This window comes from Pimephales promelas, chromosome 1, assembly GCF_988280905.1.
Source record: "Pimephales promelas chromosome 1, fPimPro1.hap1.1, whole genome shotgun sequence".
Taxonomy (NCBI): Eukaryota; Metazoa; Chordata; class Actinopteri; order Cypriniformes; family Leuciscidae; genus Pimephales; species Pimephales promelas.
The window spans coordinates 48,914,438-48,929,268 of NC_142769.1; the positions used below are offsets into that span (position 1 = coordinate 48,914,438).

The following is a 14,831-nucleotide window of genomic DNA, read 5'->3' on the forward strand; positions in this document are numbered from 1 at the left end:
GTATGTGTGACAGAGAGAGGCCATGTGTTCAGGGCCATCTGATCCTACAACACACGCACAGACACGCGTTTGTGACAATGCATGAACCAATACTCTTATGCAACACACCATAGCTGTCAACATTTGCTTTTCAAAATCCGGGAGATTCAAAATCCAAATTCAATTAGTACGAATTAGCCACTTTTGAATCACTCGTACGAATTCGTACGAATTGGTCGTGAGATAGGGTAGGGAACACTACACTGTATGTGTTTGGTATCTATGGATTCAGAAGACCATAATCTAACATAAGCATGCATGTAATGTGTTTATAAAGGAAGTATGAGTGAAAAATGTACATTATACTCGAGAGTTTTTAAAAAACGGAAAATCGATTTTTGTCTATTATTTCTGAAAATTACATTTCACACAACAATAACGAACAATTTTTGAACTAAAAATATATTTGTCAAAGCCTTTGCTTGACAGACATGTGTAATTGTTAAATAAAATGTGCAAAGAACAACGAAAAATCAAACTTTATTTACAAATAGTCACACCTCGTCACTCTCCAGTAATTGTTCCAGAGCCTGTTCCACCATAAATCGTTTACTGCTTGCCATCATAAAAGAGCTAAAATAATAAATAATGCTATAATTGTATGTATATATACTGTATATATATATATATATATTATAATTCTTCTGTCTCTCTCTCATATAAATCTCAGCGTGCTCTCGCTCCGTAAAGCCTTGTTTATACTCGATGCGTCCGTTCGCTTTCTGTCGTCTCCACCACTCGACGCTGTTTCCGTCATATCCCTTACTATATAGTACCACCCCTTGCAAGGCTACAGAGTCCTCCGATTTGCTAAAATATGTCATGGTAACCTTCCCCTGATTGGGTAAGAAAAAAATTTCTCCATCTGCAATTTTTCCATTGGTTGTTCCTCGTGAATCTGCCAAACGACATCCGCCCAATCCGTCCTCAGAGGGTTAAAGGTCCTCGCACACTAAGTCCCGAATTTCCCAGGTTAAAAAATCGTTATGTCAATGTTTACACATTGCTTCCGAAACTTTCGACCGTCGGATCGGGTTAAATTTTCTGCATTTTTGCCTCTGTAGCAAGCATTTTGAGGGGTGTTTTGACAATTCAGAGTTACCGTATAAGTGAACGCAATCCAGAACTGTTCCGGATCAATTGGTTCACGGAAATCGGAAATTGGTAGCAAAGCATCAAACTGAGCTACTGACATCCTGAAGTAAACTTTGAATCACTCAGGATAATCCCGCATCTACTTGATAAGGAGTAACTCTCCTTCCTCTCTACGCAATCTCAAGATTGGACGAACCCAATGTGTCCTCTTTCTTTTTCTCTTTTTAAGAAGAGAGAGGACAACAAAATCATCCTTGTTGTTTGAAGGCACCATTTTGTATTGTTGCGCAATTTTATCCCCCCACAAAAGATTAACTAATACTTATCAGACTCAGTGTGCAAGGTTTGTTTGTGTGACGAATTTTTAGGATGACGAATACAAAAAAACTAATTGTTTCCGTGTAGTATGCAATTTGGGATGCACCTTAAATCAATCCAGGGAATTAACTTGTTTAGCTTTGTGTATTGTATAGTAGAAAATGTGTAATTCCTCATAAAACATTTCAAAAGTTAACCATAGCTATGTTTCCATCCGAAGTTGTGAAATTAACTTACGCGCAAAATGGGAATACCGCTTAAACGTTTACGAATAAAGTGCCGTTTCCATCCAGAGAGAACCAGTCGGAGAGAACAAAATCGTCACTTCCTGATAAACTGAGTGTGCGTCGAGGAATTTATTCAGTAAATGTGTTTCCAACATAGTTTATGCATGTTTACTTAAAAAATGTATCCGATTCAAACAAGCATTTTTAGAAATGTATGCGCTTCTCGCCGTTTCCATCCAGCAGTTTTTGATGTCCCAAAATGCGCATGGAAATCTGCGTATGGAGACACAGCTTGTAAGTTTCGGTTTAAGAATATTTTAAAGCTCAGGAGAAAGCTGTCTCCTGTTTTCGTGTTTGCATTGCTTTATGTTTCATGCTTGGCTGGCTTCACACTCGTCTCTTTGGTCTAAAATTTCATGCTTGAAAAAAGATAAAAGTTAGAGCAAAGGTAGAGCGGTTTGAGTGCTTCAGACTAAGGCAGAGATAGGAGAGAAGAAAAAGAGGTCGCCTTGCATGTGGTTTTCTAGGATAGGGATTTTCTCTCTTTTTTCAGGTACGGTCATTTCCCTCTGTGGAAAATGGGTCGTGTTTCTTCCCATGAGGAGACACATTCTCTACAGATGCTCTCCTTGCAAGAGATAAAAAGTGCGTTTGTGCTTCAGTGTGTGAGAGAAGGATCCGTGAGAGGGACGTATAGGAAATAGTGTCACTTATTGAGTTCAAAACTGAGGGACACTTGTCATTTATATGATAATTGATATAAATCATTTTGAATTTTGATATTTTTAGCGACACCAGACTGAACGTGATTCGACACACGATGCACTGCAAAGTTATTTTTCGTTCATTGCTCAGAAGTGAAAAGAAAGTAAAAATTCATCATATCGACAGATGAGGTCATTGATTATAAAGTATATTTGAGACTATAGACTATATAGGTCTGGCTATGTGAGACTATAGTTTGAATTAATCCTTTTATTTGCGTGACACATTGACATTACAGTACAGAATGGCTCTTTCAGCATTATCCCTGAACATTGTATAAGCATTCGCAAGTATGTTATAAGTCTCTCGGCAGTGTAAACGTCTCAGTCTTTTGGCAAAAACGTCCTTCTCTTACAAATGAGTCTATAGACCAATTTTCAGTTGGTAAACATGGTGACGTTTTTTGAGGGCGGAGCTTAGGTGGAGGCAGAACGATCCCTCTGGCTGCTTTCCTAAGGCTAGTTTGCAAGTTTTGTTAGCTTGTTTTTAACAATGACTGGAGAAAGTTTGTCAGCCACTGGAAAACATGAATTATTGATAAGCTCAGAGTTTAGGCCAGGTATGTGTGACAGAGAGAAGCCATGTGTTCAGGCCTACAACACACACACACAGACACGCATTTGTGGCAGAACTCTTATACAACACACACACACACACACACACACACAACAAACCACTTGCCTAAAGGTCCTTACACACTGAGTTCGCACGTTAAAAAAATCATTATGCAAATGTTTACACATTGCCTCCGAAACTTTCGACCGTTATAAAAAAAATTCGGATTGGGTTCAATTTTCTGCGTTTTTGCATCAAGCATTTTGAGGGGTGTTTTGACAATTTGGAGCCACAGTAAGTGAACGCAATCCAGAACTGTTCAGGATCAATTGGTTCACGGAAATCGGAAGTCTTGTTTTTAACGTGGCTCCAGTATTGCTAGCAAAGCATCACACTGAGCTTCAGATTTTCAGAAAATCAGATTTTATCTTAATGTGCAAGGTAACGAATGGAACCAGATTGGCCGACCCATACCGTACGCGCTGTCGATGGATGGACGTTCTGACAAGATTAACGCTAACGCTACCTTAGCGAGACCTGTGTGTACGATTCACAGTTCTGCCTAGCCAGCGCCAAGACGACAGTCAATTTTATTAATGTGAATATTTTCTAGAAACAAAAATTCCAGATACAGCATATTAGATTTTCGTCGATTAATTTTTCGTCGACAACAAAACAACAGTGTTGTAGTCGAGACCACCTCACTCGAGTCCGAGTCGACACCGAGACCAGAGAAGGTCGAGTCCGAGTCAAAACCGAGTCCATAGAGAGTCGAGTCCGAGTCGAGTCCGAGACCAGAGACGGTCGAGTCCGAGTCGAGACCGAGACCAGTGAGGGTTGATTACCTAATTTACTTTTATTTACTTAGAGAAATCCTTTTTTTTTTTTTTTACTGAATTTACTTAGAGTTTAAAAAATATGATCAGTTTAGGGTAAAAAAGGCCACATAGTAGGTGGTGTTAAAAGTAATTTTATTACAATTTGTCATGCGCAGTTGCACACTAGAAAATCACCAATCACTGGGCGTGTCAATCAATTTAAAGAAATATTTTATTAACAAACATTAATAATCATGAAAAATATTTTTAATTGAACTCGAGTGGACTCGGGAATAAGTCCGAGTCCTAAAAAAAAAATTGTTCGAGTACGAGTCAATTCCGAGTCCAAATGGACACGAGTCCATGACAAGACCAAGACCATTAAAATATGGTCTCGAGACCGAGTCCGAGTCTCGAGTACTACAACACTGCAAAACAAGATGACATTTAATAATAATAATAATTTAAGCTCCTTATTATGTGTCCGAATCTGTGCTGATTTGTATAGGCCTCCTCCAGTTTTTCTTTGTTTTGCCTCCAGCTAGCGCCGTGACGTCGGCTCGAAATTGGTCTATAGGCTTTTTTAGACAACCTAGGAAGTCTAGGAAGGACTAATTTTTTATGTTTCGTCACAAGCTGTTCACATATTGGCCATAAAAACACAATTAAAACATTTCGCCACCGGCCTTCGCCTCTCTTAAAGAGTGTTGATCTACTTCAGAGATGAAAGCAAAGCAAGCAATACTCATTCCTTCTCCAAACGAGAGTGAGTGCATAAAGAAGAACGAAGAACTGATGCTTTACCCTGCAAAGCAATGCATCTCTTATCTTGCTCACCAGAGTGTTTCTGCTGGAGAGAAATAGGCCAGACTAATGGAGTGTGTCACCGAGACCCGAGGCCAACAGTGCTCACACTCACAGTCTGAGGACAAACGCACGGCACTTAACTTCATTAGCAGCATCTCATTCATAATCAGAGAGCATCACAAATGTGTCTGAGACCTCATTCAAAAGCTGAAGTTTTAGGGTTTTGAAAACGTGTATACAAAGGGACGCCATGAAATAAAAGCAATAGGAAAATGCTCAAACGTCATGAATTGAGAAATCGGATTTTCCTTGACCTTATGACATGGAGGTCATTTACTCGTTAACCCAAACAGCTTTTATTGAAACCAAGCTCAGAAAACGCCTCGTTTTGGAATTTGTCACATTATGATGTCATAGTGTGACGAAAGATTGACGCCCACTTCTACATCTCCTCTTTAGCCCCGCCCACCGATGTCCTGTAGTAGTAAATACGAGACAGACGCAAACACAGACGTTTTGAGTTGTGGAAACACAGTCTTTGCACTGCCTTCCTTGTGATCCTAACATTAAGAAGGCATGGATTAGCTTTATTGATTAGCTTTATTCGAGTCAGTAAGACTCAGTGTTACAGTAATGTAACTATTTTTCAGGTAAAAAGTAGTTTAATGCGTTACTTCTGAAAATTTGGTAGCGAAACGTAGTTTTCAAATCGGCACAACGTTACTTTTCCCAGGGACAGATTTAACAGCGATCTCCGTCATTTGACAGCGGGATTACATAATCAGAGAGTAGCCTTTATCTTTTCGTTTTGAATTGTTTCATTTAAAGACATTTCAAGCGTTCTATATGTAGATATATTTATTTATCATGTCTGTGAGGCATACGCTGAGTTTCGGTTCATTTATGATGAGGTGCGCTCCAGTTCACGCGCAACAAGTGACCGCGCCGGCACGCCTCATGATTATATTTTCTGCTTGATTGGCTTTTTATTTATTAAATACAGGCAATTGGTTGCTAATTAATAATTTTAAAATTAAGACACAATTTATACAAAACGAAATTCACTTCAAAGAACGGCTTTCGTCTAAACAAAACTTAATGAAGAGGTCAAAATCATGCCTGACTCAATCAACGTCTCCCGATATATTGCGCATCCATCTTACTCATGCTGTTCACTTTTAATAATCAAGATAGATGGAAAATAAATGACATTATAATATTTTAACAAATATGAAACTAAATGCGCTTATTTAATGGCTACAACACGTATAGGCCTGCAAAGGCATTTGTTTACGTGCATAGCAAAACATATCAGCAACAATGGTCAAGGATAATTGTGTGTATTAATCATTATGATACTAAAATCATAATAAAGTAGGCTTTACCATGTACAAAAAAATCAGATGAGCCCAGAATTTGAAAGAAACGTGTTTAATTTAAAAAAAAAAAAACGTTATAAGAACGCTTAATTTGGCTTAACGCAGATTACAATGTCCCCTTATTATGTCGAAATAAAACGTTTTTTTCTTTTATTGTTTTTTCTTCACCATGCCGTTCAGGATACTTCCCAGAATACAGCCTGAATATAATTGCTTATTCAGAAATAATTTTTTTGGGGGGTGCAAACGGGGAGCTTTGGTCTTTCTTGGGGGCTTTTTTTCTAACCCATACATATGCCTATCCATTAACAGGCATTTATTCATAAATATTCCACATTGTGATAAATGCATTATGCATAGCAGAACTTTATGTAGGTGTACACATTTAGGAACAGATATTGGGTTCTGCACAAAGTAACGTAAAAAGTTACTTTCCGTATGAGGTAACGAAGTGAAGTAACGGATTACTTTGTTTTTAAGAAGTAACGAGTAACAAGATATGGACAAACAAATCGCGTTCATTTTTCAATTAATCTTCTCACTGAACTTATGCTGATATTTTGCACTTGTATTGATTTAGAAAAGTAAAAGCTTTCTCATTTGTGGTCTCAGAGATCTGGCCGCTGTCATCTTTAGCATGATGAGATAAGATTTGTATGAATATGAATATGAAATGTGCTTACTGATGTGTAGAGGTGGCCCTCGCTGTTCATGCCTATGTAGAGTCCTGACTTAGTGCTCTGGATGGCGACTATCCTCAGACCCACAGGAATCAAGTTGAACAGCACTGCAATTCAGAGAGAGAGAGAGATTTTAATCATCAGCGTGGACACTTTGAAATGTCTCTGTAATAAATGATGAACAATTTTCAATATCTCTTTTTTCAGCACATTATGAAGGATGAGAATTTCTCTTCAGTGCACCTGAGGTAACACACACACACACACCCCTCCTAAACTGAGAGTTTCAGCAGAAACCTCCTGGTATTACAGACCCCCAGTGAAATGAGCTTTCAGATTGGCTGAGGCTTAAGAGAAACCTCCTTTCACCTCGACCTTTGTTCAACCATCGCTCTGCCAGCCGTGGCCAAAAGGATTTCCAGTGTGTCCTAAACTGGGACGTTGGCTTGACACCGGGACGGTTGCGCAAGCCTTTTGCACTGCGGATGAGAGGGTGTCTATTTTGGTGTGTGGTGTTGACCGACGGGACCGTCGGCGAGAAACGTCTTGAGCGACATGTTGACTTTAGCAGTATTGACAAATGGCCTGTGGCAATGTGTCTCCACGGGAGCGATGCGGAGTCCAGGAGCCCCTCCTAATGTCGTGATAACCGCGGGCATGACAATGCAGATCTCCTCATCTGAACCCAGAACCTTACAGACTTTAGGACAAAAATAATGGTGAGGCCATTAATGACTGCGGAAGGAGAAAGGAGGAGAAATGAAGTGAGGAAGGACTTTCTTTCACACTCAGTTCCAGTTTTAATGTCTTTTCTGGCTGTGTGTACAGTGTATATGATCAGAATCAGTTTAGTCCACAGCTTTAGTGGACCTTCAATGGGTGTCGTGGGTGCCAGCAAAGAAGACAACACACTGGAAATGTAATATTGCAAAGTGAGAAAAAAATAAATAAAAACTTATTTATATATATTTATATATATATATATAAGTTTTTATTTATTTTATATATATATATATATATATATATATATATATATATATATATATATATATATATATATTTACTTGTTCTTCAACAGGTCAGAAGTGGGTGCCAGCAGACAAGACAAAGGATTGCTTAGTGAAAAATAAAATTATATGAAGAGTTCAGATGCAAAAGCCTCTAAGTGCCATTTGAAATTTTCTTCTAGAATGATAATTTTTATCAAGCTTGAATATTTAAGTTCAGTGATTTCACTTAAATGGCAATGATAATTACCAATTAATTGTTATTTAAGTGAAATTACTGAACTTAAATATACAAGTTTGATAAAAATCATCATTAAAGAAGAAAAATTCAAATGGCATTTAGAGGCTTTTGCATCTGAACTCTTCATATATATATATATATATATATATATATATATAAAAATTAAATTAAATAATACTTTTACTTTAATAGGTGCCGTGGTTGCCAGCAAAGCAGAGAAGACAGTGAATTGCTCAGGTAAAAAATAAAAAGAAATAAACAAAAATAAAAAATAAAATAAGTCAAATGAAATAAAATAAATAAAAATAAAATAAAATAAAAAAATAAAATAAATAAAACAAACAAACAAAAAAAAAATTCTGCATCAATAGGTGTTGTGGGTGCCAAATTAAATTAAATAAATACAAAATAAAATATAAAATAAACAAATTAATAGGTGTCATGGGGGCCAGCAGACAAGACAGTGTATTGCTAAGGGAAAATAAATAATAAAATAATATAATATAATATCAAAAAAAAAAAAAAATATATATATATACATATAAAATTAAAAAAAAAAAAACACTTGCGTGGAGCTTCAGCAGACAAGACACTGGAATAGTTATATTTTTACTAAAAACAAATAAAAATTAATAATAAATAATTAACAAAATAAAGTTCTATATTCAATCTCAGATGACAACTCTAAGAAACAGAAAGGACATGAGCACACTTTCCTAAGTCTCTCCTATTGGGAAAGCTATAATGAAATGAATATCATTATATAGTGATAATGTGTAAATCTGCTAAAAGTGAGCAGAATTGTGTAAACTTATAGAAATAGACTGTGCTGTGACTTCACAGCTATAAGGACTAAAAACTGTCATTGTGATCTGACTGTGTGTGTGTGAGGGTGTGTTTGCACCCTGACAGTCAGGCTTGTTTTATTGCTTTAAGAAACACAAAGAAATGAATGACATCCTTAGGTCTGTCTCTGTCAAAGTCCAAGTCCATCTGCGCTTGGCATTATGGGATACGGGTCAGGGCACAAAACTCGCCTGTCGTTCATCCTCTCTCTCTAGTATAGAGAATCCTTCCTTTCTTCTTTTAAAATGCCTCAGCACATTGTGTTCGTACGCTGTCAACAGCTCTGACGTCTCGCTGTCTGTTAAAGAGCTTCTCGCTTTTCTTTTTTCTCCCATCCTTCTGGGCGGTTGAAGGGAAGTCAGTCAATGTTGGGGATGACAGTAGTAAAACTTTGTGTTTAAGTATTCTTAAGAGGGCAGTCCTGAGGAAATGATATTTGCTGTAATGTTTCATCTCTAGTTGACCATTCTCGCCAGACGCTTCAAGATAAAATGTCTGTAACCAGATGGACATTTATGGGATGAAAGTAAACTAATTCAATAGTTCGTTCCCCCTTAGTTTAACCTTTCTTTCAGTTGCAGTCTAGACGCTGGCCTCACACCATGTTTTCTTTCTCGCCGCTGTCTTCTTCTCTTTGGTTAACCTTTTCTGTGTGCCAGAATCTTGCTCTTTTCCATTCTCTCTCTCTTTATCTCCCTCTGGCCATAAACACAGTTGTCACTCCTCTTCTGAGAGCTGGTGAAACTCGAAAAATTATAGAATATCGTGCAAAAGTTCAATTATTTCAGTAATTCAACTTAAAGGGTTAGTTCACCCAAAAATGAAAATTAAGTCATTAATTACTCACCCCCATGCTGTACCAACCCCGTAAGACCTTCGTTCATCTTCGGAACACAAATGAAGATATTTTTGATTAAATTTGAGAGCTGTATAACTACCACATTGGCTCCTAAGGGACTGCCTCTTGACGGCCCAGAAAGTCAATGAAGAAAATGTTTAAATATCCCAAGTGACTACCGTGGCTCAACTATATGTTTATCAAGCGACGCGAATACTTTTTGTGCGAAAAAACAAACAAAAATAACGAGTTTATTCGACTATTTCTTTTCTTCCTTGTAGGCCAGAACGAGACTTCCTTAGATTTCCACGACGCATGCGCGAGATTTGCGATCTGAAGTAGTTGAAAAAGATATCAATTCTCGCGCATGCGTCGTGGAAATCTAAGGAAGTCTCGTTCTGGCCTACAAGGAAGAAAAGAAATAGTCAAATAAACTCGTTATTTTTGTTTGTTTTTTCGCACAAAAAGTATTCGCGTCGCTTGATAAACATATAGTTGAGCCACGGTAGTCACTTGGGATATTTAAACATTTTCTTCATTGACTTTCTGGGCCGTCAAGAGGCAGTCCCTTAGGAGCCAATGTGGTAGTTATACAGCTCTCAAATTTAATCAAAAATATCTTCATTTGTGTTCCGAAGACGAACGAAGGTCTTACGGGGTTGGTACAGCATGGGGGTGAGTAATTAATGACTTAATTTTCATTTTTGGGTGAACTAACCCTTTAAAAAGGTGAAATATATTATATAAACTCATTACAAAGTGAGATATTTCAAGCCTTTATACAGGTATGTTATAATTTTGGTGATTATGGCTTACAGCTTATGAAAGTTATGGGTTTTCATAAGCTATAATCATCAAAATTCTGTGTTAAAGGAGAAGTTCACTTTTTAAAAAAACTTTTGCTGATAATTTACTCACCCCCATGTCATCCAAGATGTCCACGTCTTTCTTTCCTCAGTCGAAAAGAAATTAAGGTTTTTGATGAAAACATTCCAGGATTTTTCTCCATATAATGGACTTCAATGGGAACCAAACGGTTCAAGGTCCAAAAGACAGTTTCAGTGCAAACTGTTCAAAGGGCTTTAAACGATTCCAGACGATGAATAAGGGTCTTATCAAGCGAAACGATCACTCATTTAATAAATAAATAACAAAGTTTAAGTTTTATAAGCTCAAATGCTCGCCTTGCTCTGTTCTGTGATGTGCGTTCGTGACTCTCCTGTTCGAACTCGTTCATCAAAATTATTTAAACGATTCCAGACCCTTATTCATCGTCTGGAATCGTTTAAAGCCCTTTGAACAGTTTGCACTGAAACTGTCTTTTGGATCTTGAACCGTTTGGTTCCCATTGAAGTCCATTTTATGGAGCAAAATCCTGGAATGTTTTCATCAAAAACCTTCATTTGTTTTCGACTGAAGAAAGAAAGACGTGGACATCTTGGATGACATGGGGGTGAGTAAATTATCAGCAAAAGTTTTTTTTTTTTAAGTGAACTACTCCTTTAAACCCATTTTTGTTGTTCCCATTTCTAGTTTGTTTCCATAGTTACTCATTAGTTAATATATAAGTCCCACCTGTTTCCTGTTTAGTTTCTCGTTATCTTGTGAATTTAAACAAGACTCGTTATCTTCATTGTATTAACTCACCTTTTCCAGTTCAATCAACTTAAAATTTTAAGGCAACCAGGTTACTTACTTTTTTAAGTTAAACCAACAATATTTTTTAAAGTCAGAATTACAAGAAAAAAGTAGCAATTATGAGAAATCAGGTTGCAACTGTATATCAAGTCACAATGTGTGATAAAAAGAAAGATTAGAAATATAAAAATTGCAGATGTAAAAAATAGTCACATACTGTTGCACACATTATAGTCACAATTACCCTTTTTATTTTTTCACTCTGAAAATAATTCCAACCACACAGAGAACAATAATGTAGAGGAATCATTCCTGTGTTTAAATGCTGTTATGACTCTCAAACCTGTAAACTGTGCACTGTGTGTCCTCTGTGAACACTTTTTTCTTTACCTGAAGTCATTCAGTAAAGGGCAAAGCAAGGCAGAAATGTAGAAAAATGCTGTAATAAGGAAAGATTTAGTTGCAAAGAAACCAACTCCACCTGACTCTCTCTCTCTCTCTCTCTCTCTCTCTCTCTCTCTCTCTCTCTCTCTCTCTCTCTCTCTCTCTCTCTCTCTCTCTCTCTCTCTTCAAGTGTGAGGACTTGGGCAGGGGTGAAATGCATGATCAGCTCAAGATGTTCATTGGCTGAGTGTGAAATGCACACACACACACACACACAGAGAGAGGGCAAAAGTCTAGTCGTTCCTCTCCAGTTTTGCTCATTAAGACATTACATAAACAACTTGTGATTGAAGAGAAGATTAAAACGAGGAGGAGTGCCAGTCCACGCTTCCCTCCGATGATGAAACACGGATCACTGCCGAACCAGCTGTTCTTTTGGCTTTTCTGGGAACTGCCGGGACAAGCACTGTGCCCTAATCTGTGGAAAACTCCAAAGTTTGCTTGAAGAAATTAAGGGGGCTTTATGTAAGAATTTTCATGTAGCGATCACACTTGCGAATGCTTATACACTGTTCAGGGATAATGCCGAAAGAGCCGTTCTGTACCGTAATGTGTCACGCAAATAAAAGGATTAATTCAGTCTATAGTCTCACATGGCCACACCTATATAGTCTATACACTCTTAGAAGAAAAGGTTCTATCAGCGCTATGTATTTGGAACTCCAAAATGATTCTATATAGAACCATTTTTTGGTAAAAGGTTCTATACACTCTTAAAAAAGGGTTCCTCTGGGTTCTATATAGAACCCTGGGGTTCCATACTTGGCCAATAGAACCTTTTACCAAAATAAAATGGTTCTATATAGAACCATTTTGGAGTTCCATATATGAAGCGGGGGATGGAACCATTTCTGGTTCTAAATAGAACCATTTCTTCTAAGAGTGTAGTCTCAAATATGCTTTATAATCAATGACCTCATCTAGGCCGGTGAGTCCGGCGGCGTGATTAGTGATGAGCGACACCAGTGAGACGCACCGGTCTCGTCTCTCTCACGGAGGAGCGGGAATTTTCTTAGCGATGTTAAAACGCACATCAACCGATCACTTGTTTAGCGCTCATGTAAACACTACATTCAGATTCAACAATCGGAATGAATTCAGTTTGATTGAAACAAAAGCTGTGCGTCTAAACAATGAATGGCGACTGCAGAACGCAAAAGCTGAATCTCGGACATCGACGGCCGGACATGTCCGGGAAAAAGAGGACGGTAACCGCTACTACTCAGCTTTCTCCACAGAACAAGAGTAGCTTAGCTTCCAAACAAAGATGGCCGACACTATGTGTTCATTTTGCGAGTGAGATCGCCCTCTATGGGCGGGTTGAGGACATGCGGGACAGACCCGACTACTGACTGTAGTCTTAAGTCTCTGGACTCAAAATCCTCCAAAGACGCAAAATGACGATTTTTGTGTCAGCGGAGAATTTTTTCCAGACAAAAATACATAAATCTCTCGTTTCAGGGGGATATTAAGATGGAAAGCGCGGTAATTTAAAAATACTACAAGTTTTCTTTTAATACAAAGCTTAATGCTAAATCCTGAAGTATCCCTTTAATGGCCACTGGCGTCACTATAATAACAAGGCTTTCTGAATCCTACATAGAGCCCCTTTAGAGAAAGAAAGTCCTTTAGGCTTTACCTTGAAGAAGATGAATTGGAGAACATGAAGTCTAACCATTAGTTTACCACAGTCCTGAAGAGAGGAGGGATAAATCTATCACAGAGTTTACTAACCTTGTTCAACTTATTCTTTGCTGCTCACCTTGCAATAAACTTTGATAAGTTACACTGCAGTTGTTTTCATTAGTTTGGATGAAAATTACAGGGCATGTTTTCAAGAGCTTAAGTGAGTTATGAAGGCGTCCATGCCAGGTCTGGTTCTGAGGCGAGTACAAGAGAAGTGCCTGATGGGAAGGCTATATATTGCTAAAAAATAAAGGTTCCCATGAAACCTGGAAGTTTCCAAAGGCATTCTATCAGCATTGATCAGAGCATAAAGTCCGATTGTTTGCCTGTTATTTATTTAATGATGGAATTGTATATCAGTGCAACAGAGGGCTTCCAGATATACATCAGAGCATGTTAATTATTTATTCTCTCTCCATGCTGATTTGGCAGTTTTTGGGCGTGATTAGCATACGCCGCAGTGTGGCGCATAAAGAGAAGCTTTAGCGAGACCCCCTTAGTGCTAATGAGAGGGCAAACCTCTAACATTTGACCTCAGTCAGAGAGAGAGAGAGAGAGAGAGATGCATGTGTGAGATATGTCAGCTCAGCCTGTCAATCTCTTCTACTCTTTCTTGACCCTGTAACAGCAAAAGTGAACATCCACACCAAAATAGGGAAATGAGCACATCATCTGACTCCAACTGGTTCTCTCTCATCAAGATCAACTAGAGCCTCTGTAATTTGCATAAGGACAGTTTTATTTAAATGGGCGAGAGGGAAATATCAAACCAGTTGATACATTAAATTTCAAACAATGCTATAACTTCATGCTTTCCATTGCTAAACTGCATGTGTGTGTGTGATCAGTCTAGTTTTAAGTCTAATGTTTAGTCTAAAGGCCATTGCACACTGAGTACGAAATTTTCGTATGCGTATTTTCGTGTTCGTCAGCCTAAAAATTCGTCACGCATAGACACCTTGCACACCGAGTCCGTTGCGTATTTATTAAACGTTTGCGGGTAAAAACGCAAAAATACCAAATGGATTCGTCAAGCAGTGAGGATGATTTTTGCCCTCTCTCTTATTGAAAAGAGAAAAAAGAGAAAATATTACGTCCATCCAATCCTGAAATTGCGCCGAGAGGAAGGAGAGTTCGAAAGTTTGAGTTTGAGAGTTTGAAAGGGGAGGTTTATTAATTTCATAATCCAATATAGAGAAGAGAACATAAACACTTGATCGAATTGAAAACCGAAAGCATGGCGCATATGTGCAATGATGTGAGGACGAGCTCCCCCCGGCCCCTTGAATTGTCAAAAGACCTCTCAAAATGCTGGCTCTGGATGCGAAAAACGCAGAAAATCGAACCCGATCCGATTAATTTTATGACGGACGAAAGTTTCGAAAGTCTCGTTACTGACATAACGAGAGGTCGAATTTTTTTTTTAACGTGCGAAAATTTCGGATGCG

At 38.0% G+C, this 14,831-nt stretch overlaps 1 protein-coding gene across 1 annotated transcript in view; it reads right to left on the reverse strand.

Annotated features, from left to right (window-relative positions):
- The window catches only part of fgf11a (fibroblast growth factor 11a), a 79,343-nt gene that overhangs the window by 16,493 nt on the left and 48,019 nt on the right, over window positions 1-14,831 (reverse strand). Inside the window, exon 3 of the mRNA XM_039659980.2 lies at window positions 6,687-6,790. Coding sequence (XP_039515914.1) covers window positions 6,687-6,790 — 104 coding nt within the window. The remainder of the gene's footprint in view (window positions 1-6,686; window positions 6,791-14,831) is intronic.